The sequence below is a fragment of the Peromyscus leucopus genome, chromosome 4 (assembly GCF_004664715.2).
Source record: "Peromyscus leucopus breed LL Stock chromosome 4, UCI_PerLeu_2.1, whole genome shotgun sequence".
NCBI classification, from domain to species: Eukaryota; Metazoa; Chordata; class Mammalia; order Rodentia; family Cricetidae; genus Peromyscus; species Peromyscus leucopus.
In genome coordinates, this window is record NC_051066.1 from 27,196,145 (window position 1) to 27,221,616 (window position 25,472).

The window sequence follows — 25,472 nt, forward strand, 5'->3', positions numbered from 1 at the left end:
TAAGTTCCCATTCTCTTTCAGCTGTGTGTTTGTCTTGCTTTCATTTCCATTTTGTGAGTTTCTTTAGCTAGACAATTTATCTTAGTTTATTTTCCCTTTCTCTCCAATCTGAACTAATGCCGAGCTGATATTTCCTTTTTGCCCATTTGACTTCTGTAAATAAAAAAACCTTTCATTTTCTTTGGTAATTTATTTGTCTTTTCAAAATATATTGAAATTGCAGGGCCTTAGGTTTTTAAAGTCTGTCAGCAAACTAAATGCTCCTTGATACCACAGAGCTTGTAGTGTTCAGGAAAGAAAGCCCAGGTAAGGAGTTTCCTCCCTGTCTCTTGATGCCCAGGTGACCAAGCAGCTCAGAAATGTCTGAGAAGTAACACATTTACTACAGACCTTTTCGCCAATCACTGCTGGCTTCCACTGTTTTAGTAAATAAAATGCATGCTAAGTGACAGGTTTTTAAAAATCATTTCAACATGGTAGAAAAGCCCAGCATAATTATGCCTACCTGTAATAGCAGCAGTGAGGAGCTGAGGCAGATTGTAAACCAGGACTACACATAAACAAACAAGCCAGTAAATACATGTCAGGGGGGTTGATTTTTATAGATTTTTGGAAAATATAGCTGACAGTGGAAAAATGTCAGAATGTTTATAAATTGTATGTTAAATTGTTAGTTGTAATATAGGATATTTAAAAAGACGACAAAAAATTAAAAAAAAAATTGCAAGCTGGAAAAAGAGCACCAGAAAGGAGAGATAAACAGAGGTGATTTAGTCCTCTGGCGTATGCGGGAGCATAGGAAGTAGTCACAGTGTAGTGTGGCATAAGAATCTCACTATTGGTCTGCCTGACTGGAAAAGAGCTCTTGTTCTCCTCACTCTTTGATTAGACTAAGTTCTTGATTTAATTAGCAAAGATTGCAAAATAGCATCAGCAACATAATGATCCAACAGCTGACACGCACACAGCATGGCATAGCATTGTTTCTCCTGGCCTCCAGAACACGAGAACTGCCAGGGATGCTGTGACGCTATCAGTAGGAGGTAGGATTTTATAAGCTTCAGGAAGTCTGTTCTGGACTAACAGTGTAGGTCAGTAGATGAGCGCTCTCCTAGTCGGCATTAGGGCCTGAGTTCACCTACTACACTCCCAAGGACACATGGATATGCAAGAAAGAAATGGGACAGAAAGCTTAGTTCTTGTTCTAGTCCTGTTCTGGTAGACTTTAGGAATCTATATTACCATTCCAAGAACTTGTAATAATTTGAAGCTACATAAGATCGTGTTTAGAGGGTCAGGGAGATAGATAGCTAGCAGGTAAAAGCAACAAGCCTGATGGCCTGAATTCAGTTCTCAGAACTTGTTCAAAAAGTTGGATGCAGTGGCCTAAATCTGTAATCCTGGTACTCATAGGATGGTAGGTAAGTAGAGATAGGAAATAACTTAGATGATCACATGTTAATTTAGAGTTCACAGTGCAGCAGCAGAAACAAGACCCTGCCCCAACAAGATGGAAATCGAGAACCTACTCCTGAAAATTGTCCTCTGCCTCCACACAGGAGCCATGGCATGTGCAGGCCTGCATTTACATACACTCTTACAAGTTAAATAGGCATAATTTTTAAATTGTGTGTTTTGAATTGTATTTAGAAACACTAGTCCTTTTTTATACTCAGTTGTCAGGTGTTCTAGAATGCACGAGTTGAATTATCAGTATATTCTCTTCCTTTTTGAATTACAGATATAAAAGTAAACCCAGTACTCAGGCTGGGTTCTTGTTCTCAGCACTGCCCTGGTTCCAGGTCTGTGACAAATGCTTTCCTTAAGAGCTCTGACATAGGCATTAAGGGGTTTGTTTCTCCTTTATGAATTCAGCCAGCATAATGCTGATTACCTCAAAATAAGATGTATGAAAATTTGCTTAATCATATACACTGCCTTGCTCCTTGAGAAGATCAGACCAGTCAATTAGCTGTTTAGCAGGATGTATTGGAGGTGTCAGTTGCTTACAATGAACTCTAAATTAGAAAAAGATCATGTTGCAGCAAGGTTTTAATGGTTTGACTGAATGCAGTTTGGTAGTGTTTACTAGCATTGGTCATTTGAACACAGTGACATTGATGACCTGCTGAAAGCCTTCTCTTCAGTTCATCTTTTGACCATGTTTTTACAGTGTTTGTTTTCCTGTCCTAGCAACCTGATCATAATTAGTTTAGACTTCCCGTTGTAGCAGTAGGAAGGGGTGTGTGTGTGTGTGTGTGTGTGTGTGTGTGTGTGTTAGGGCAGCCAAATTATAATAGACCAGTTAATCAACCAAAAAGTCACTACATAAATTTGGGAAGCCCAGTGCTCACTCGGTACATTTATTCTGTAAAGTTACGTCAACACAGGGACTCCCATGAGAAATTTATTTGTTCAGTTGTGTCTTTTTCAGATGATTTTATGTAACATATAGGTAAATGTATATTAGTGAGAAAACTTTCTGCTTATTTCTGATTTATTTATTTGTTTATTTATTTATTTTTGGTTCTTCGAGACAGGGTTTCTCTATGTAGTTTTGTTGCCTGTCCTGGAGCTCACTCTATAGACAAGGCTGGCCTCAAACTCACAGATCACAGAGATCCACCTGGCTCTGCCTTCTCTGAGTGCTGGGATTAAAGGCGTGTGCCACCACCGCCTAGCTATTTCTGATTTCTAGGGAACATATCTTAGGTTCTATCTCAACTTGTGAAAAGGGACTCCTCTAATGTGGCTTGGGTGGCATTACTTCAGTAAGGCTTCCCAGCCTTAAAACGACATGATCTTTTTCTAATTTTGAGTTCATTATAGTAACTGACACCCCCATTGCATTCTGCTAAAAAGTGACTGGTCTTCTTAAGGAGCAAGACAGTGTATATGATTAAGCAAATTTTTATACATTTTATTTTGAGATACACCAACATTATAACAGTATCTTAAACCAAAGAGTGTTGAGAACAAGAATTTTCTAGCATTTAGCCAGCTCAACTGTTAGGGTACTTTTATATGTAATTCATACAAGGATTCAAAATTGCATAATGTTGAAATCTGCCCTTTTATTTATCAGTTTCAAAATAGTCATAGTGAGTTACAGTATATTTTGAAGACAGATAAAAAGAAATTCATATCTTCTAATTTCTACTGAAAACCAAACAGATAGATACTAATAAACTTGAAACTAGCAAACTTCAATATAGTAGAATCTTCTAATATCAGAAAATTTTAAGGCTTCTAGGTATCTTCTTTTCCAACATTTACACAAGACATCAATAATAGTCTTTCCAGGTATCACTCGTCCACCTTAATTAAATATTTATATGTGTGTATATGTGTTTGTGTGTGTGTGTTTATGTATATGTGAGAGTGTGTATTTCTGTGAATATATGTGTGGGTGTGTGTAGTCCAGAGGTTGATACCTGCTTTCTTTCTTTCTCTACCTTTTTAGTTGTAGTTCTTCACTGAACCCCATCTCCCCAGGCCCTTATCAAATATTTTAAATAGTGGAGACACTACCTCCCTGGACAAAATACTAATTTTTTTAAATAACATCCCAACTTTTGAGTCTTTTTGTTAGGTTGAATAGAATTATGTTTTCACAGCCACCCCAATATCTAATTGTAATTACTTAAATGAATCACATTTTCTCCAGTTGCTGTAGTTTAAACTGACTTTGTTGTCAACATTGCCCTTGGTGACATCTTGTGCTTTCTGTTTAGCTTGTAACACTTCAAGAAGCAAAACTGCTGCTAAATGAAGACGATTACCTTATTAAAGCTGTATATGACTACTGGGTGAGAAAACGGAAAAACTGCAGGGGGCCATCCCTCATCCCCCAGATTAAGCAAGAGAAAAGAGATGGCTCTACCAACAATGATCCTTACGTTGCATTTCGGAGGAGAACAGAGAAAATGCAGACTCGAAAGGTAATGTCCACATTGTATTTAATTGCATGTAGCTTGATAGTATTTACTGTCATTCATCATTTGAACACAGTGACACTGATGAACTGAAAGCCTACTTTTCAGTTGATCTTTGACCATGTGTTTACAATATTTGTTATGCTCGCCCTAGACTTCCAGTTGTAGCCATAGGAAGAGTTGTATGTGCTTATACACTTGAAGGTTTTGAGTTCCTCAATGAACTATACATGCACTCATGAATCACTTCTATTTGAGAAGCTGAGAATCTGAACACTACTTTTCCTTGGTTACAGAGGAGCTTTGAAATGGTAGTCTTGTTCTTGCAAGTGAAATGGTCTTGTTGCCTCTGAGTTTTGAGATTGTAGGAAGTAAGGAAGAGTTCTTTTTCAAACCTGTTCTGGAAATTACCAAAAGTAACAGTGGCATCTTTTTCTCACCTTCTTAATTGTCAGTTGTGTCAGATTTCAAATTGACAGACATGTATACATCTGAATTCCAGAAGTGTGCATTAGAATTTAAGAGAAATAAAATTTCATACTGTGGAATGATATGATATAGAATAAAATGGAAGTATTGTTTCAGGGGATTGTTCACTGGATTGCATTTATCATAAGGAACAGTAAATACTACACATGGTATCATATTCTGTTAACTTCACAAGAAAACAGGAACACTTAAGATAAAAACTGAAGAATTATAATTTGGAACAAAGCATTTTCTGTGGATTCTTGTTTCTGCTAACATTGAAAGATTATCTTCGTCAGCTGTTAACATAACAGCTGTGAAATACAGCAGATGCAGGGATTTATATATTTTAAGAAAAATTCTCCTACCAGTTAATAACTAGAATTTTTGTATAAGTTTTTATTATGAATGTGATTTTCCTAAACATAAGAGGATGGATTTCCCAAGAATATATGACTGTCACTAGCACAGACTTATTTTTCAGTTTAGCACCCCAGTCTTAACTGAGAAGAGCTAAGGATTTTGAGGTTGTAACATCTTAATTAGAAAAGACTTTTTAAGATGAACTAAGTTTGTGAACACAGTAACTGTGTTTACATATGGACTGGCTGTGAAGAAAGAGACTTGTCAGTATTGAAAAGTACCAGTTGCCTTTTAAAAGCAGTGTCATCATTTGGGTTACATAATAAACATGACTATTAGTAATCTTTTCTGCAAAGACAGTAGTATTGTGCTTCCTTTAGTGTAAAATCCTTGAGATTGATGATTTATTTGCATATAAGTGGCATTCTGGATATAAAAGTATACTTTATTCTTTTTTAGCAATGTATTGTGCAATGTATTACTAGTAACTGTTTCTTAAATTAGGCATGTCAATCACCAATACCAATTTTTCCTGACGTTGCTTCTTGCCTTTTGTCTAGCTCATTATTTTCATTTTTCTCTGCAGGGTACTGCAGTTTCCTTTTCAGTGCTCTTTGTTTTTCATTCTTCTCTCCGATTTTAGACCAGATGGATTATCCCTGCCATGCACTGTGTGCTATTAACAAATGCATATTGTGTCTCAAAATGAGAAAGATGGGAAAGTGCTCCACAAATCATGCCACACACTAGGTAGAGAGGAGGTGGGCAGGATGTGGCATATAGGGATAATACTGCTGGTAACGAGGCCCTGATTCCTTTCTTTGCCTCATTAAACTTACAAACACTTAGAGCTTGTGCAGAGGCCAGAAGGACTACTGTTTGCATGGCAGTGTTTGCAGGGCAGTCTAGAATTGAACTAGAACTCACTGAACTAAAATTAACTTGGATATTAATAAGTACTTTAGGACATTTTTACACCAGATGATCTTATCTGAATGTACTGGTTAGAAAGTCCCAATCAGCATGTGTATTTAATATGCTAACTACATAGATACAGTCTTATTTATTGCCTGTGCCATCTGTCTACCTCTGACTCAAAAATGTAATTGGGTGGGAAGGGAAACTCCCAGGTTCACAGTTCTGCCTGTGCACATCAGTCACCTGTGAATCATCTTCCATTACAAAAAGATCTGCAGTTGACTCCAAATGACAGTAGTTTGAAAATCACTTCCCTAGGGATTTAATGGTGGGTACAGAAGTATAATATATAGCTGCAACAAGAAGAATTAATCCTGAGGAGCTGGAGGGATGGAGCAGTTAGATCATATTGGAAAAGATGCTCTTGGAGAAGGCCTAAGTTTAGTTTACAGTTCACAACTTCTGTAACTTCAGCTCCAGGGTAACTCAACACATGTGGCTTCTGTGGGCACTTGCACTCATGGTACACATAACTGCACACACACATACCATTAAGATAAAATAAAACATAAATGAAAAAAATCTTTAAAGCAACATAAGCTGGCCCCATGCAGGGACAGTTACAGAAAGGGTAAAGAGTTAGAAATTAGAGAGAAATGCCAATTGAAGAGAATAGAAACAGTATCAGTGTGAACTATTGTTTTTAATGGTGGTGAAGTATAAAGATAAACGTGAAAGAAGGATTCTGCTGTGCAAGAAAATGAAAACATTGGAGCCATAGTAGGTCACAGGAGCCAACCTGAAGGGAGCTGGGAAAGTTTAAGAATCAAAATAATGAGAGTAATGAATCAGCTCACAGAATAGCCCATGAGCCCATACTTACTTAATCTCCCTTACTTAAAAGGGAGATTAAGACAGAGACTGAAAACATGTGAATGTTTTTAAGTCAAACATAAGTTTCATGTATGTCTTTATGCTATCTCCCCCATTCCTAACACTGTTCTCCACCTGCTGGTCCTCTTAACACCTGCAGATTGTCAGTTAGGATTACTCTTGCTGTGAAGATATACCATGACCACAGCAACTCTTATAAGGAAAACATTTCATTGAGGGGGCTCACTTACAATTTCAGAGGTCCAGTTCATTATCCTCATGGCAGGGAGCATGGTGGCATGCAGGCAGATGTGCTGCTGGAGGAATTAGGAGTCCTACATTTTGCAGGCAACAGGAAGTTGACTGACAGTCACACTGAGAGAAGCTTGAGCAAGACACCTCAAAGTCTGCCCCCACGATGACACACTTCCTCCAAGGCCGTACCTAATAGTGCCACTTCCTTTGGGGGCCATTTGCTTTCAAACCACCAAAGTCTTCCCTTATGCCTCATGTCTCATGTATTACCACCCCCTCCAAGATCCATTCATCCTCTTTCTGTTTTCATGACCACACATATACACATCTGTGCATACACAAATTTCAATCTAGATTCTACACATGGGAAAAAATGTAGTATTTGTCTTTCTGAATCTTGGCTTATTTTGTTTAACATATTGATCTCCAATTTTATCTATTTTCTTTTAAATATGATTTCATTTTTATAGCTAAAAAAGTTTCCACTGTGTATATGTACATTTTCTTTATCCATTCATTACAATTTTTTCTATAGATATCAAAACTTTAAAAAAAAATCAACAGGAACAGTTTAAACTTCACCATTTGGCAACCACAATACTAATAATTATTTCATGTGAAAGAACCATTGAACATTAAACTAATGAGGGAAATTTTAAGGACACACAATGCTTATGTAATTATACAACATATTATGTTAATTTAAAAGGGAAAAGTATTTTAATAGGTAAACCTGACAGACACCATCTTAATTGAGTAATCAGCAGTAATAGGACAAATTGTGGTATCTAACTCTTGATAGGGTGTGAGACAGAGTCAACATCATTTCTGTGGTGGTTGTGCCAAAAACATACAACCTGAATGTAATCATGGGAAAACATCAGTGAAACTCAAATTGAGGAATACACTACAAAAATAAATATTCTCCATTTAAAAAAGGAGATCATGATGATCACAGAAAAATGGAAATTTTCCAAATAATGAGGTATTAGAAGTATAACAACTAAAAACAGTATTTAATCTTGAATCAGACTTGCAAAAAAAATTAATTTTGAAAATAAAAATACTGTCTCACTGATATTCTATTGATCTTAGTTTCTTGATTTTGATCACTGTGTTGTGATTATATGAAAACATTATTGTTTTTGTAAAAGCAGATTACAGTATTAAGTGATGTTTGTTCACCTCAAATTTGGAAAATACTGCAAATATTATGTATATTTATATACCTAACTGGAGATAAAAAGCTAGTTAAACTTTAAACCTTTGGGAGATCTGGTTAAATATCCATGGAAAGTATTATTTGTGCTATTTTTGTAATTTTGTATGTCTGAAATTATTTCAAAATAAATTTTTGAAGAGTAGAAGGGGCACAGCAGAGGAAAGAAAAGGTTAGGAAGAGTAATTTAGGTGACTATAGCCTCCTGAATATGTATCTTTTGATTCTTTGTCTCTTATATGTGTTGATATGTAGACACATATCTGGGAAGCACATAGAGTATTAGCAGAATAGTAGGCACTTTAATGTTTGCTGTTGATCATGTTAATTGTTTTCAGTTACAAGTTATTGTTTCCTGTTTATGCTCCAAAATTGCTTAAAACTGTGTTCTGCAAACTACCTTTAGATTAGATTAAATTAGATTAGATTCTTTCTAATATAGCCAATTGTTAAGAATGAAAAGATTGCTTAAAGTATAGGTCTGTCTGCCAGTTGAGGAGTAGTAGAGGTCTTTGTTTAAATGTGGCTCTGTATAAATTAGACACTATGGGGACATTTAAAGCACACATCATTGGTGATTTTATATTCTTATGAATGCTGCTTATTACAACAAAGCCATCTTTAGTTGAAGTTATGTTTTATGCTTATAGGTAAGAAGTTAGCAATATTCTGAAGTCTAAAGTTTTTGTTGGACCTCTTTCATCCCCTTCAATGAGGTATACCTTGAAGCATGAGAATCCCATTTCTTTAGGTGTTCAATATTCTATTTTCAGTTTTCTGAGCTGCTGGAAGTAAAATTTTGTCATTGTTCTTGATTATATTGTGTAGCCAGAAGTTTTCCTGTGTCCCACAGCCACTCAGTCCCAAGTAAACACACAGAGGCTTATATTAATTACAAACTTTGGCGTATGGCTCAGGCTCTTACAACTTAAATTAACCCATTTCTGTTCAACTATGTGTTGCCACTGGCTTGTGGTGTTACCTGTGTTCTATTACATCTTGCTTCCCTGGGCGGCTCTCAGCATCTCCTCTGACTCTGCTTTCTTCTCCTTGTTTCTGCTTGGATTCCTCACCTGGCACTATTCTGTCTTACTATAGGCCATAGCAACTTCTTTATTAACCAATGGTAGCAACACATTTTCACAGCATACAGAAAGACCGCCCCACAGCAGTATTATATTGCTGTGAACCTTTTAGCTCCCCCTATAGATTTAGATGGATAGATACATGGTTAGATGCTCATGTGGGCTACTTTTTAGATCTTGGCAAGACTATTTTTATCATTTGGTAGCATATTACTACAGTACAAGGACTTTATAATTTTTATATGCTATGTTTTATGTCAGTTGGATTTTTTTCTACATTGGAATTATTCTTTCTGTGCCATTAGTTATCAACATTTTTATTTTTCTGAACATTGCTTGTACTTAAGTTTTCAAAGTTAAACAGGTAAGTTCTTGTGGAGTTGCTATTTGGGTTTGCTATTTGTTTATTTTAATAATTTAAAAGTTATAGGATAATTGAGATTTGGTAAGAGCTTGTTAAATGAAACTGGAAACATGGATAATTTCATTATTCTTTAAAATTATTATTTCAAAAGAACCGTAAGAATGATGAAGCCTCTTATGAAAAGATGCTGAAGCTGAGGCGGGAGTTCAGCAGAGCCATAACGATTTTGGAAATGATTAAGAGAAGAGAGAAAACCAAAAGGGAATTATTGCACTTAACATTGGAAGTCGTGGAGAAAAGGTACCATTACCCCTGTTTGTACTAGGGCCATGATAGCCAGGCTTTGTGACCATAGATAGCAATGATATAGTAGAATTTCATTTCTGCCTTTTAAGAGTTGTGGTTACTAGTTGTTTTTAAAATTAGATTAGTATGGTTTATATTTCATTTGGGGGCATTTTGGTATAGAGAATTGATCTTTTTAGATATTGTCAGAGTCATTGTGCTTTTCTTAACAAAACCTAGGGATTACCTTGCCCATTTCTCTGTATTACTTTTTCTTAAACAATATTTAAAGGAAATGAATGGTTGAAAGGTGAAATTTCCTGTTTCTATTCTTAAATAGAATTAGGATCTATGAAGTATTCTCCTTCATAATTAAATTGACTGAAGTTCCATTAGGTTTTAGGGAATTTTGTGTGATGCTGAAATAAACATTCTAAGCAATAGTCCCAGTGCTTAATAAAATACATTAGGTATTTTTAATACATAAGTCATGCATTATATGCCTTAGTCATTTCTCAAGTTTCTTGTTTGTTGTGTTTTTAACTGAACCTCAAATATGAACTTGTTTGTTTCTGTAACTTTTCTCTTTAACAATAATCTGCTATCCTAAAGCTAGGCTTGGTGGCACATGCCTGTAATTTTAGCAGTTGAGGTTGACCCAGGAGGATCAGGAGTTGAAGCAAGTTTGAGGCCACCTGCACACTTGAGGCTCTATCTCATCTCTTCCCACCCCCCAAAATTGATAGTTCTGTTTTGCTCATTCAGTTACTTAAAATGTCATAGTTTTTAATATATTTTTCTTTCATTAAACTCTGCTTTATTTTCTTATACTTTATTATCTTTTCAAGATATCATCTGGGAGATTATGGGGGTGAAATCCTTAATGAAGTGAAAGTTAATAGATCAGAAAAAGAGTTATATGCCACACCAGCAACTCTTCATAATGGAAACCACCACAAAGTTCAAGAATGTAAAACTAAGGTAAATAATTCTTTGGAGAGAATCATGGGTGGTAATATTGATTACATAATGTGGTGGCAAAGGAAGACAGTAAATAGCATGGGTTTGTTTGTTTGTTTGTTTTTATTATCATGCTACTGCTTTGATTTATATACAGCTGACCCATTAGTCCCCTCAAGAACTCTACCTCTGTGACTTCTAGATCATAGCTAGTAAGTGTCACATTGCAGTTTGAGTTCATGTCTCCCAAAATGCATTGTTTTGATGTGCTGTCTGCTTCTCTAGAGAACAGGGTCATTGCCAGAACCAGCATTTGCCAGTTACATACCTTGATTGACTTTAGAAAGTCCTCTGTATTCTGGAACATGGTTTATTCCCAGTAAAAGAGCTAGCCTTGATGAACACTTTATTTAGTGCTCATTTGCTGTATTCAAGTATTATTTAATTTGGGTATGTAAAACTTCATAGAGCCTTTCATTTTAAGAAGTTTAGATTTAAATAAGCATTGACCTGAAGCATCTAAACAGTAAGTAGAGGCTTGCCTGCAGCAAGATTTTATAAGTGACTTGGGGTGTTTGTGGAAAATTCATCTTTAAAAATGTCATTGTTTTTCATGGGTTCATTTTTAAACACCAAGGAAGAATGTGGAGCAGTATGACTCCTCCTCATTCAATGCATGTCAGTTCAACCAGCAGGTTCTTATTAATCACAGGCATCTAGCCCACCCACCCGATTCCCTTTGAATCACATCTCAAAGAGAGCCAAAAAAAAAAAAGTTATCAGCACAACAAATGTCACTGCGAAAACTACTTTTTAATCAATCCACTTTGTATCAGTCAGAGCTTTTCCTAAGAGTATCATTACATAAAATTTTAGAACATAAAATTTTAACCTATAATGATTGATAGAATTACATTGAATCTTACTTTAGGTCTTATCTAAGTCAATAAAAATAGTCTAACTATTATTTTTAGAGATACAGTGTAACACATTATTGTCTTATCCTACACACATAGTTACTATATGTAATTTTCATTCTTCCCACCTTAAAACAGAAAATTGCTGAGAATTTGGAGTTTTCCTTTTGATCTAATAGTTTATACCCAATTATCCATCTCTATCAAGTAGCTTATATTTCACTAAGGATGATCTGTCCCTCAAACAGCATTTCTGTTGTATGCACTGTTTCTCATTTTAAGGTAATTTTAATATTTTGGCTACATGATTCATTATCTAATTTCCTTATGAATTTTACATTTTTAATATTTTTTTTTTTTACTTTCTTGCTCAGAACAGTCATTTCCAGCACCTTTTTTAAAGTCGCAATTCTCCTTTTATCAAAAGCAATACCAACCAGTATATAAAATAGAAACAGGTCTCTGCTTTGTGGGAAGGAGGAGGGGCCCAACCCTGCAGTCAGCCCCTTTGCCAGATGGACTCCACAGAACCCTGGGGTACTAGAGAACCATTTGATTATTGTTCAGTCAAGGCAATAATTATATGTTGCAAAAAAATGAAGGTATTTGTCTAGCTCATATTATTTTTCTCAAAAGATACCACATGTAGACATTTTTTAAAATTTGAAATAAGTGTAGAACTAACTAAATTAATAAGTTTGTGATCTAATTCATTTATGTTTTAAAATAAAGTAATGAATTTTGTTCATCAGCACAGTGGATTTAGCTAAGAATTAAATTTAAATACTTTAAAATACTGAATGGTATGATAATACGACAATCTAAAAATTACAGTTTAACTATTCATAAAAACCAAACTTAAACACCATAATTATTTTTCATTATAAATTACAGAAAGTAAATCTAAATCATGTTTCAGTTTATGACCATAATAAAGTTTTCATACTTAAAAAAATAATTAAAATTCACTCCTAAAGAAAAGTGTATGTTTTTCAAAGACCAGCATAGTTTTTCATGACTTCTAAAATGATTTTCATTTCTTCCTTTTGGGGGAAAATCCGACACGTAAACAGCACCCTCATCATTTGTCTTTGAAAGAAGAGGCTTCTGATGTGGTTCGTCAAAAGAAGAAGTACCCAAAGAAGCCTAAGGTGGCAGAGGCTGTGATAGCTCCTCCGCAGCCCACTCCTGAGACATTGCCTGTGATCAATAAGAGTGACATTAAGCAATATGACTTTCAGAGCTCAGATGAAGATGAATTTCCACAGGTGCTTGTTTGAAACTGTTTTCAACACGTGTCCTCCTGCTCTTTGATTTCCTATATTCCGAAACGTAATTGGCATCTTAGTCTTGCTTCTGCTCTGCTCACTTAGTGGTATAAAACATTTCTACATATTTCATAAGTGTACATGTCTGCACACATATTGTCACTCACAGGACTTACTGTGATTTTCTGTCAGCTGTAGAGGTGTGTTCTGTGGGACAGTTAGATAGTTTCAGGTTCCCTTTCATAAAAACAGGCATCTTTGGCTTCTCCCTGTTTGTAAAATGGCCTTTTAGAAATAGCTTTACTGAGTCCAAGATGACAGTGTTTGAAGACATTTAAACATGAGTACAATGTTTACCAGCAGCTCACTTTTTGTCATAGTCAACCAACATAATAGATTTTTATAGTTAATGCAAAGTTTATTTATTTGTCAGGTAATAGCTCTTTTATTTTAAAGAAGACTTAGAAGAATTAATTAAACTTTTAACTTGTGAAAAATTCTTTGTCAGCTATTCAACAGTTTCATAGCAGAGTATTTAGAATAAAAAAATTCTTTTAATGTCATTTTCATCAGTGTTGTTTTTAAAACAAGATTTTTATTTTATATATTAAAGGATCAGATTATTTTTCAAAAAATCACCTGGTCTGACAATAACTTATTTTTCTTCTTTCTATACGATCTATAAAGCATTCACAAGAAAATACAGTAACAGCTTGAATCTACTATCAGATGTGTCATAGTTTAATAGTTTTATTTACTTAAAATAAATGTTCTTTTAAAAGCCAACATCAAAAATACAACTTTAGAAGCAAGACTGCTTGTAAAGCCTTTTATTGTTGCAGCCATTTAAAATCCAGGTCATAAAATATACCTCCTGTGGCTGTATTACTTTTTTACCCTGTCACCAACTTGCTTTTTCTCCCCCACATGATATTCTGGCATCCATATGTATTAGTAAGTGCACAAAATATGCTTTATTTTATATGTTCTTGAGAACCACTTAATGAAATCAGTCATTACATTTGTCAGAAAAATTATCCAGTTAGTCTGGGATAACCCTTTGCAGTCATCAGATGACCATTCTGAAGAAATGAGAAATGTAATAAATAGTGGACCTATCAAGTTCTTTCAGGTAGAGGAAATAGAGACTCTTGTGAGAGGAAAATGTACCAGTTTGGCATTGCTGGAGTCTAACAGAAGAGATAGGAAAAGATGGAAGGGATGATGTAGGCAAATGGGAAATTATTAAAAGCTTAAGTCAGCAAATGATACAATTAAATAAATGCATGTAAAACTTGCAGAGTAGGTTACTGTCAGTACTAGTGAGAACCTAGAAAGTCTTGCCTGTGCTCTGGAGCCTGTTACTAGGTCTTACTCAACTTCCATTGGTTTGGTTTTTTTGTTGTTATTGTTGTTGTTGTTGGGTTTTTTTTGTTTTTGTTTTTGTTTTTTTTTTGGTATTTTCACATTACTGAGAACTGCTTTCCTATACCTTGGTGTCAATATATAATGTAGGTATTACTATAACTATAGCTCTTCTAAATTCCCCCCAGGGGTAGATTTCAGGAAGATAGCATGTTGTCCAATAGAAAAGGAACAGAGGAATACATAACCTTAAGGGAGTATTATATCCAGGCTGACTAACATTGTAGTTGGGAAGAAGCCCCATGTCTGCTCTGATTATAGTCTGCTTCTTCTGTTATCGCTGTATGTTGTTACCTTTCTGTGCATGCTGGAGTCCTTCCCTAGGGAGGGAGAGTTAGGAAGGAATGAAGTGCTTCATGCAAAGGGTTGTCAGACACTGTATCACCTCCTTATCTGTTTTAGAAGAGGTAGATACTTGTAGAGGAACCAAATTGTTAAAATTTCTTTATAGTTTTGAGTTTGGGAGTTGATACCTCAGGAAGGAGAATTAACCCCGCCTCTCTGTACCTTTTTCCTCCATGGGGTATTGAAGGGATAGTGGAACCTCAAACAAATGCCCTTTCCCCAAGGTGACCCAATTTGAAATTAATGTGAAGGGAAAAAAACTTCCTCTCTAAAATGGAATAAGGGATTTGTGAGGTTCAAAACCATGCCAGGTAAATATGATTAAGCAGGCATTTGTGAGAAAAAGATGTACTGCAAAGTAAAATTGTAAGACAACTAAAACTTAAGTACTAAGGTATTTATGGTGTTTAACAATTAGGGTGGACATTTATATTTATTGTTTCTCTGATTATCAGAGTATATTTTACATAATATTACTTACCCTGCATTTATGACATAAAATGTGCTCTAAAAACTCAGTGCTATCCTAGGGTTCCCCTTCAGATTATATAAGGATATTTGGCTGGTAGCGTCTGGTCCTGGCAAAATCCTTTTTAATGTAGCAACTCAAGTCTTTATGCTTTTGCTCTACTGTTGTGATCTTAAACTTACTCTCAGCAACCAATCTGTTTATATACGTTAGCAAATTTCTGTCTTCTGATTTTGTTTCTGACCTGTTAGGTTTAAGCAGGGATTTAAAGGGCTAGAGAGATGGCTAGGTGCTCTTAAAGAGGACCTAGGTTTGCTTCCAGCACCTACATGGCCCCTCACAGCTTCTGTGGCTCTGGTTTCCAGGAAGCCAATGCCCCTTTCTTCCTAGCATTTGGCTTTATTACAGAAAGAAGTTTCCCAAAAAAAGAGGAGTTTCTAAATAAAAATACAACTAACTACCTATAGGGAAGCATAACTGTCATCAAGTATTTGTGACTGCATAATTTATGACTTTATATAAATGGGATATATATTAAAACTATACTAATTCTTAAATCTAGCCTTTATGTTCAGAAACAAGAAAATACCATGTGTACTTAGATGCAAGAATGAATCTTAAAAATACAGATTTATAGCCACAGAAAATATTTATGTAACAGTTATTAAATGTTTGGGGCAAATTAGCTACCTGCTGGATGTAGCAGATGTGTTTGTGGTCTGATTTCATTTTCGATCTTTATGTACATTGATCTGTTAACCTGGTAACTGCTAAATGGAACACCTGTTTTATCCAGGTACCATCTCCAGCATCAGAACCTGAAGAAGAAAATGATCCTGATGGTCCCTGTGCTTTCAGAAGGCGGGCAGGATGCCAGTATTATGCTGTAAGAACTTTATTTTTTGTGATATTTTTGGTGAGCTGGAATTAACAGATCATTCATGTCAAGGTAACTTAGGCTGAGTCTAAAAGTGGGAAGTGCATCAGTATTTTTTATTTTATGCCTCCTGTAGTGTGTGAATACCAACAAAAGTAGATGAAAGATGCCAAATTCTTTCAAAGGATGTCAGAATCTTTTACCTGGAAATAAGACAACTATTTTAAAAAATTATTTCATTTGGAGCTTTAATTATAGCTTTAACAATTGTGAAAATTAATTGCACATGTCTAAGTTGGCTTCAGAACTTTTGATAGCTTCTGGGTTTTCACTGATTTTGTGTGTGTGTGTGTGTGTGTGTGTGTGTGTGTGTGTGTGTGTGTATGGAATATATACCCAGTAAGTATAATTTTTAAACTTTCTTTCATGCCAGTGTTATCTGATAATTGTACCTATACATTTCAGACACATTAAAAAATCTCTTTGTTTTATTAATGTCCCATTTTGGGTGCAGTGTTAGAGAATAACCTTGACTTTCCAGTGCTAACGTTTTCCATCAAGTGTAATAACTATAGAGTAGTGAAGGTGGTTTTTCCCTTTTAACATGGTTTGTAGGAACCGTGTGATTGCATTATGCTATGCTCACATAGACAGCTTTTTTGAGGGTAGACTTGATGTAGGATGAATGAGGATTTGTTTTCAGTTAGGCTGATAAAGGACAGTGAAACTGCTGTCGAGGGGGACAGACGGTGAGACAGAAAACAGAGTGATCCACAGAATGGAAAGGCCAAGAAATAGGCTCTCCAGTCCTTAAAAGTAAAGAGAATGCTTAAGCTTAACCCGTGCATACACTTCAACTTTCAGTTGTCTCTAGCATACCCCCTGAAAAAAATTAGTTAATAATTTCACCTATTCCCCATGTATAAATCAATATTAAAACATACTCTTCTTAGGTTTTCATCTAAATTTTAATTGTTCTCCTAATACTACCTTCAGTCATTTTATTTTTTATCATTATTTAACTTTTCTTCCTTTCATAATTACTCTATGAGTTATTTTTTTTCCTGTCTCTCTCTCTTTGCAGCCTCGTTTGGACCAAGCTAACCATACGTGTGAAAATTCAGAGTTGGCAGACCTAGATAAGTTGAGATCTAAGCATTGTCTCACCACACTTACAGTTCCAAGAAGGTGTATAGGATTTGCACGGAGACGAATTGGCAGAGGTGGAAGGTAAGCTACTTTGACCTTGTTTTCATTTTCTAGCTGAAAGGCAAGCCATAGAGAAACAGCTATGTATTTTATATATAATATACACATGTCTGTCTTACTGCTTTACAGGGTCATAATGGACCGAATATCTACAGAACATGACCCAGTCCTGAAACAGATAGACCCTGAGATGCTGAATGGTTCTTCAAGCTCTTCCCAAACTATAGACTTTTCTTCTAATTTCTCTCGGACCAATGCTTCCAGTAAACCTTGTGAAAATAGACTGTCCCTTTCTGAAATATTAAGCAATATCAGATCATGTCGACTACAGTGTTTCCAGCCAAGGCTACTAAATGTACAGGACATTGATAATGAAGAATGTACCTCAAGAAAACCAGGGCAGACTGTGAGCAGTAAAAGAGTTTCTGCAGCATCTGTAGCTTTATTGAACACCAGCAAGAACGGCATATCAGGTAAGCATCAAAAGATCTGCCACAAGTCTCTCTCGCCACTCTTCTCCTTCATGTCCATTATGTGATAAGTCAACTCATAATCAATTTTGGAGACTTATTTTCCTACTTGGGAAATAAATTGTATTTTTAGTTTTCAGCATAAGAAGCATACCCCCTACTAATTTGGCATGTGAATGTCTGGTGTGGCGAATGTGTGGGCCGAATACAGTGTTCCCTGTGAGCTTACTGCTTATTAGTTGCCTCCCAGTAATCATTGTACAATGCTCTCAACTTACGTTTTTTTAAAAAAAATTATTCATTAACTTGGATGGAATGTAAGCATTGCTCCTTGAGAGTCTCATTGAAAACCTTTCTGGAAAATGAATTTTTTTTTTTTGAAAGGAGGCTCACTGAGTAGTGATTTTGGTCTGATAGCTTACCTTTTTAGTTGAGATCAGAAAGATCTTTTTTCATTTTAAGAGATACTGTGCTAGATGTGGTGACGTGTGATTATAATCTCAAAATTTGGAAGGTAGAGGCAGGAAGATCAGGAGTTCAAGGTCATCCTTGACTGCATAGCTAGTTTGAGGCCCTGTCTCAATATACACACACACACACACACACACACACACACACACACACACACACACACACACCACACATGCACACACACACCTACAGGATATGAGTTTGTGCTCAAATTAATTTAGTATTTTTATGATTTGTAAATAATTGATAACTTATTATTTGTAAATAATTTCAATATCCAGACATTCTAAAATGTAATTTTGATTTATTTTATTCTGTAAGTAATCTTATCACAACTTTACAAATATATATATAGTTTAGAAATATGTTTATAATGTATACACTGCAATTATGCATGGTATCCAGTGAAAATGTGTGATTTAATACTGTTAAGTACCCTTTCTTACAAAACGTCTTATTTCGTTTTTAAAACAACTTATTCTTTAACAATTTTATGCACATAAATAGTATATTCTGGTGAAATTCATTCCTCCCTTCTTTCTTGTTTTCCTCTCAGCCTTTTCAAAGCCTCTCTTCCACCCATCAAGTCCCTCTCCCAGTTTCTTGTTCTTTTGTTTTGTTTGGGAGAATCACTTGGTTTAATCATGGCCCCTACTGTGGGCAAAGGTGTGAGCCTATCCCCTGGACTCACCAGTATGTCACTGAAGACAACTGACTTCCTCTCCTCCAGCAGCCCTAGATTGCCATTAGCTCCCGTGGATGATGTAGGGCCCCATGAGACCCTCCCCTCTCTGTGAATGTTTATTTTCTGGTTCATTCTTGTTTATGCCCCATGCAATCAGCCACAGCTATTATGACTTCCTGAATGCCATGACCTTGTTGCAAGCATAAGACCGTATTTCTCAGCCTTCCTCCCTATTATTCATCTCTTAATTCTTTCTGTCCCCTTCCCTCAGTATCCCTGAACATTGGATGTGGTGATTTGCAAGCTTGGTTTAAAGCTGAGCACTCAGCAGTCAGCTGTTCTTTACCCCTTGACCAGCTGTGAGTCTCTGCACTAACTGCTGTTGGCTACTAGCAAACATATACGTATCTGAATTATGTCTTGGATGTGCATTAGTAGGTCTACAGTTATATTAGACTTATTTAAAGTGATTTTACAGTTCTTCAGTTTGGAATCTGGTGTTCACAATCTTGTGTGTATTGAGCTGTTTTCCAACTTGATATAGACATTCATCCATTTAAACATTGCAGTAGAAAATTAGAATTTTTTGAATGAGTGGAAGTTGTCCTGTATTTTTCTGAATATGTTGGTTCATTTTCTCCCAGCTGAACTTTAAGAAAATGATGGCCCTTTATATTCAGTTTGTGAGGTTGTGAAGCTTAATGAGCCTTTTTATCTGAAATGTATAAAAATACGTAGTATAAATTGAGATCATGCAGTGTCTAGAAATCTGTCATAACAAGAAGTTAAACAATATTAGGTTGAGTCTTTCTCCAGCCAGCTCCCAAAATTGTTCAAAATTATCTGAATAGAAATTTCTTACCAAACATTCAAAAAGGGAATTTGAAACATATCATATATAGGTGTTTATAATGGTGTTTGACTATACATTGACTTTTTAATTCTTCCAATGTATAGCATGTTAAAAATGATTTGAATGAATTCTCAATTTGAGTATTTACAGAATTCTACTATATGTCCCAGATGAACTCTGGATTTGACATCACTTTTCTATAACATATATATTTTTTCCTCTGTTGCTATATCAATTCTGAATATATATTGCTCCACAATTATAACTTAATGTAACTGAAACAGTTTTCTCGTTATGAGGTACATTATCCATGTGTTGTCACCAAAAAGCATTTAGATTACCATCATAAGTGTGTGTGCATGTCTTGCCATTTTTCATGTGTTTTAAATACATGTGTCATAATAGCATCCCTTTCTTCCTCCCTTGAGAAATTTTGAGAAATGTCAGTAAAGTAAAATTGCCTTGCAAGCATGAGGACCTGAGTTTGATCTCTAGAATGTACACACACACACACACACACACACACACACACACACAGCCAAGCATGAGGACCTGAGTTTGATCTCTAGAATGTACACACACACAGCCAAGCATGAGGACCTGAGTTTGATCTCTAGAATGTACACACACACACACACACACACACACACAGCCAAGCATGGTAGTACATGAGTGTGATCCCAGAGCTAAGGAGGTAGAGATTGGCACATCTCTGGAGCTCTCTGATATCCAGCTGAGCCTACTTGTGAAACTCCAAGCCAATAGTTAGGATCAGATATTTAAAAAACAACAGCAACAACAGGATGGACAGCTCCTGAATAATGACACCACGGTTGTTCGTCTGCACATGTGCACATACACTTGTATACAAACACAAACTTGTACACACAAAGTAAATGTTAGTGTTTAAGCAGTAACAGATACGTTGGAGGTCATTCTGCATATGTTTATATGTGGTGTATGTATGTGTGTGTATTAGGATATATGTATGTTTGTATGGAGGCCAGAGTTCAATGTCAGTAGTCTGATGCTCTCCACTGTTATTTTTTGAGATGGGATCTTTTACTGAGCCTAAGCTCACCAATTAGCCACGCTCGCTAGCCAGTAAGTTCCAGAGAACTGCCTGTCTTGTCTCTCTGGCGCTGAGACTGGGTGCTTTCTTTCTGCTCCCCCTGCTTTTAACCTGAGGCCCTGAACTCAGTTGCCGTGGTTGCACAGGAAGCACTTTGCTAACTAGCATCTTCACAGCACTACACGTCAACCTTTTCAAATCAGCTCTTCGCATTTATTTGTCAGGAAAGCAAAGAATTTATTTATTTCCTGCTAAGACTTCCTGAGGTCCTCTCCATCCTTGAGGTCATGAGCCTTTTCAATTTTTAAAATTTTGTTTTAAAAATAATGGGCTTGGTGGCTGACAGTGTTGTTCAGTGGTGGAGCTTGCCTAGCAGACCCTGGGTTTGGTTCCTTACACCACCGGGGGGTGGGGGTGAGATCAGACATGGGAATGCAGGTACTAGTGAGAAGTCATTTTGTAAACAACAGCTGAATAACTAATAGGGAATCCCATTAAATTACTAGAGTTTGTCATTTACTTGCTTTAGTGAACTTTGGTCTTGAAAGCTGTGCATTGTCAAGACCAATAAGATAGGCACATATTTTTACCTGTTTGAGAATATTTCTGAATTAAATTATTAGTGCTGAGTTTCCTTTTCCAGCTGGGAAATCCCAATAAATGAAGTGTTTAAGCAGAAATATGACTTATTTAATGTATTGATTATTCAGAGACAAGGTCTCTGTGTAGCCCGTTATAGCCTCAAACTTAATGGTCTTCCTGCCTCAACCTCTGGAGTGCTAGAATTACATGTGTATCCCATCATACCTATCTTATATTTATTACTTTGGTATGCTTCAAGGAAAATTTAAATGTGTGCCCTAAGTATTAAACCAAAACAGGAAACTTATTTTAAATTAAGTGACACATTATTAATTACTACATAAAGATCTTCCTCCTCCTCCTCCTGTCCCATCCTTCTCCTCCTCCTCCTCCTTGTCTGTAGACCAGGCTGGCCTCAAACTCAGGGATTCTCCTGCCTCTGCCTCCCGAATGCTGGGATTAAAGGTATGCACCACCACCACCCAGCTAAAATAATCTTTCTTAATTTAAAAACTCAACAGGATTGAAAAAGGAAAGACAAGATGTATTGAACATAACAAGTGGATAAGCAAAAAAATTATTTCATATGAAATTATTTACATTCTGTTTTATATACAAAACATTATGTTGTCTAACAATCAAAAAGTGAGGAAGAAAACAATTATCTTCAAGAAGCTTATAGCACATGGCAATATTACATTCCATATGCAAGTAGAGGATACTAATTTATAGTCATTTGAAACAGGTACTGTCAGTTTTTTTAGATTTTTTTTTCTTTAGTATTAAGTTCAAGAAAATGTTAAATATGTAAAACAGCTTTACTTTCAAACTTGAAGGGGCAGATTTACATTTAACATAGGTTTCAGTGATACACAGTCAAGTTAACATGATATAGTTTTCTTTTCTTGCATGTTTTGATAGATAACAAACAACAGTCTTTTTGAGCACCTCCAGATACCTTATAGTCGTTCACAGTTTGCCAGTGTTCCAGGAGGAATTCTTGAGTTTTCGTGTACTCAGTTTCTTTTTCTATTCTTACATTGCCATGGAATGCTTGCAAGCATAAAGTGTTAGCAAGTGAAATTGCTTTAACAACTAACATAAATACTCATAAGGTGTTTGGGGGAGATTATGGTTGCCTCTAAAGATAAGAAAAAAGTTCAGTCCTAAGGTATTAAAATATTGTAGTATGACATTTATATGAATTAACACTGTTTTAATGTTCCCTACTATGCTTGGGCATTGGAAGTCTGTTTTCATTATCCTTGTATCCATTTGTTCGTTTCCTGACCCTTCCAACCATTACAGTTATTTTCCTGAATCTAGAAGTTGTGTTTGTAGAACATTTGTAGGCTTGTACAGTAATTCCAATTCCCCTAGCTCTTCTCTGAAGTACCTCCAGTCATTTATGAGGACATGGAAGATTTAAGACAGACCCTCTTTATCTGCCTGCCCCCAGTTCAGACCCAGATCTGTCCTTTAAAATGAAATCCCGGTGCGATCAGCATTGCTTTAAACCATTTGCTATAATTCATAACAAAGACCTACCAGGTAGAAAATACAAGATAACATAATCTCATCACCACATTAGGTGCTCTCCATTAAACTGAAAATGCATTCTAGGACAGTATTTGAACAATCACGCCTTCTCAAAGAATACATCATCTTGGCCCAGTTTAAGAAACACTGTTAAAAGTTAAAAAGCAAAGGTGGGCACAAGTCAAAAAAAAGGGGGGGGGTCAATATTCTGTGGTAGAATGATCATTTGTATCATCATGGAGTATCTAGAACATGTTTCTGTTTTATTTTTCTCTCTACTTTATCAGTGAATAGCAATACAAAGTTAAGAAATACTTGGATATATATATTTCATATAACCACAAGAATACCTCTGTGGATCCAATCTTAGGACTTTGTAGTTATGTTACTATAAACTCTATGAAGTATCCAGAGTATTTTTTTCCATGGATCACTATCCAGAAGCCAGGAGAGAAAAGTGCAAAGAGGTTAGCCTAAGCAAAGCACCGTATAGGAAGCTCCCTGCAGAAAAGAATGGTGGCTAGTGTCTGTAAAGGGTTTATGGATTCATCTGAAGAATCAAAGCCAGCTAATACAAGAGGGGTACTGAGGTTTTTGTATAGAAAGGGTGCTTTTAGAAAACACTGGCAACAATGCACACGCAGCCAGAGATGCCAAGGTGCCAGTCTATACAGTCTTGAGTACAGAAAGGGAGAAATTCTTTAGGAGATATACCAGTCTCTCGGAGAATGTTAGCCAGGAAGATTTATAAAGCATTTACTTAAGAAAAAAAAATGTTTCTCGTCCATCTAAAGCAGTCAGTCAAATATTGTCTCCTTTCAGGACAGACAGGTTTGTGGTCATTGTGACCTGATAGAACTTTGGTGAGTGAACTAAATTTCCTCTTAAGCTGCCAGTGTGTCAGATAGAAGAGTTCGTTTGGCTGCAAGAAGAAGAGAGCTTGTTCTCTGGTTCATCCTGACTTCTGCCTTTGCCACTACCGCCTGACCAAAGTGGAGCTCCTTCCCTGCGTTTCATCCCAGGTGGATCTGTTCACTAACTCTTAGCTGTGACCTTTCTGATGCATTTTAATGTGTGCCACTAGATGACTCGGCGTAAAAAAAATAAATAAATAAATCTCGTGCAAATAATCTAACAAATCATGGAAGGAAAAATAATCCATTTAGGAAGTGTTTTTAATCTAAGTTTTATTCTTTTCCCACCAATAAGTGAGCCCTGAGAGTCAGCTCACTATTGTGTCTGTAGCATGAAAAACCGCGTTATCTCTTACCACCTTTCCTTCGCCACCACTCTCTGGTAACAGAGGAATTAGGGTGTTTGTGCTGGACGTGGACACATGGTTATAATTCCAGCACTTGAGAGATAGAAGCAGGAGATCACGGGTTCTGGATCATACGCCACTGTGTAGTGAGTTCTGGGCCAGCCTGGGTCGTGTGAAGCCCTGCCTTGAAGGGAGGAGAGGATCATTATTCCAGCTTTCTATCTTGATTACTATTTGTTATTTTCATGTAAGGAATTGAAGTGATGCTGAACAGTACTCTAGAAAATTCTGGATAAAGAACATCAGTTTGTTTGCAACACAAAACACCTTAGTAAAGAACTGAATGTCAGGAATGGAAATAGCAAACTAATCTTGGAATAAAGCAGAGAGGGTGTAATTTAAAAGCCTGTCTATATTGTAGAATTGGGTTTTGTTTTATTTTAGGTTTTGGATTTGGTTTTGTTCGTTGTTGTTTTACCAGTGATTCTTAACTAGAAGTGGGATCAGGGATGAGAGTTTATAGTACCCCTATTAAATATATGCACAAAAGACAACTTGCTCATTAAAGTGTGCAGAACACTTAGTTGGCAATTCTTTGTTAGCCATGGACTAACTCAAGAATAATTGTCCCTGTGCAACCTTAGCTAATCTTGCTGCTTTAGCGGGACCACAGCCAGGTACCACCACACTCCATGCTAAAAATAATTTATTCAATTCAAATGACAAATTAGTCGGTTTACTAACAGTGTACTGTCCTGTATCTGAAATACTTAAGGAGACCAAAGTGTTGTGGATTTCCAAGTGTTTGTATTTTGGAATATTTATGTGAAGTTGAGTGGTTAAACACCCAGAATCAGAATCTCTGGAATTCAAAGTGCCCAGATTAAGAAATCTTTGAATGTCTAAGCTCTTAGAATACAGTGAAAAGGTTCTGGGGTTTGGAGCATTTCTATTAGCTGTCAGTCACGTGTGTTTTATTCTAAATTAGAACCATTTTACCAACCACCTCACAAGACTTTGGAAAGAGAAGAAAAGAGGCTTACATTCCTGTTTTTAAATACAATGAAAAGTGTGATGTTTTATATTTTATCCATAAGCTAACCTTCATGAGTCTCCCTTTTCTACAACATAAAGCTCAGCTCTAATCATTGGTCTGAGATAGCTCTCAATTCCAAATGGCCCAGCATTAGAAGACATGTAAGACTTGCTAAATTATTTAGATTTACAGTTTTTCCTCCTGCCTAGTAAGCTATTTTTCACATCTTTTTCCCCAAAGTTTTCAAACAGCTGGAAATTCATGAATA

At 36.1% G+C, this 25,472-nt stretch overlaps 1 protein-coding gene across 2 annotated transcripts in view; it reads left to right on the forward strand.

Moving 5' to 3' along the window:
* Nucleotides 1-25,472, forward strand: part of Epc2 (enhancer of polycomb homolog 2) — a 120,414-nt gene that overhangs the window by 87,317 nt on the left and 7,625 nt on the right. The window contains exons 4-10 of one of the 2 annotated variants that reach the window (XM_028879447.2): nt 3,735-3,941; nt 9,632-9,780; nt 10,614-10,746; nt 12,716-12,910; nt 15,946-16,035; nt 17,111-17,256; nt 17,365-17,708. In XM_028879447.2, the coding sequence (XP_028735280.1) occupies nt 3,735-3,941; nt 9,632-9,780; nt 10,614-10,746; nt 12,716-12,910; nt 15,946-16,035; nt 17,111-17,256; nt 17,365-17,708 (1,264 nt within the window). The remainder of the gene's footprint in view (nt 1-3,734; nt 3,942-9,631; nt 9,781-10,613; nt 10,747-12,715; nt 12,911-15,945; nt 16,036-17,110; nt 17,257-17,364; nt 17,709-25,472) is intronic. The other variant, XM_028879522.2, reaches the window with a different exon arrangement.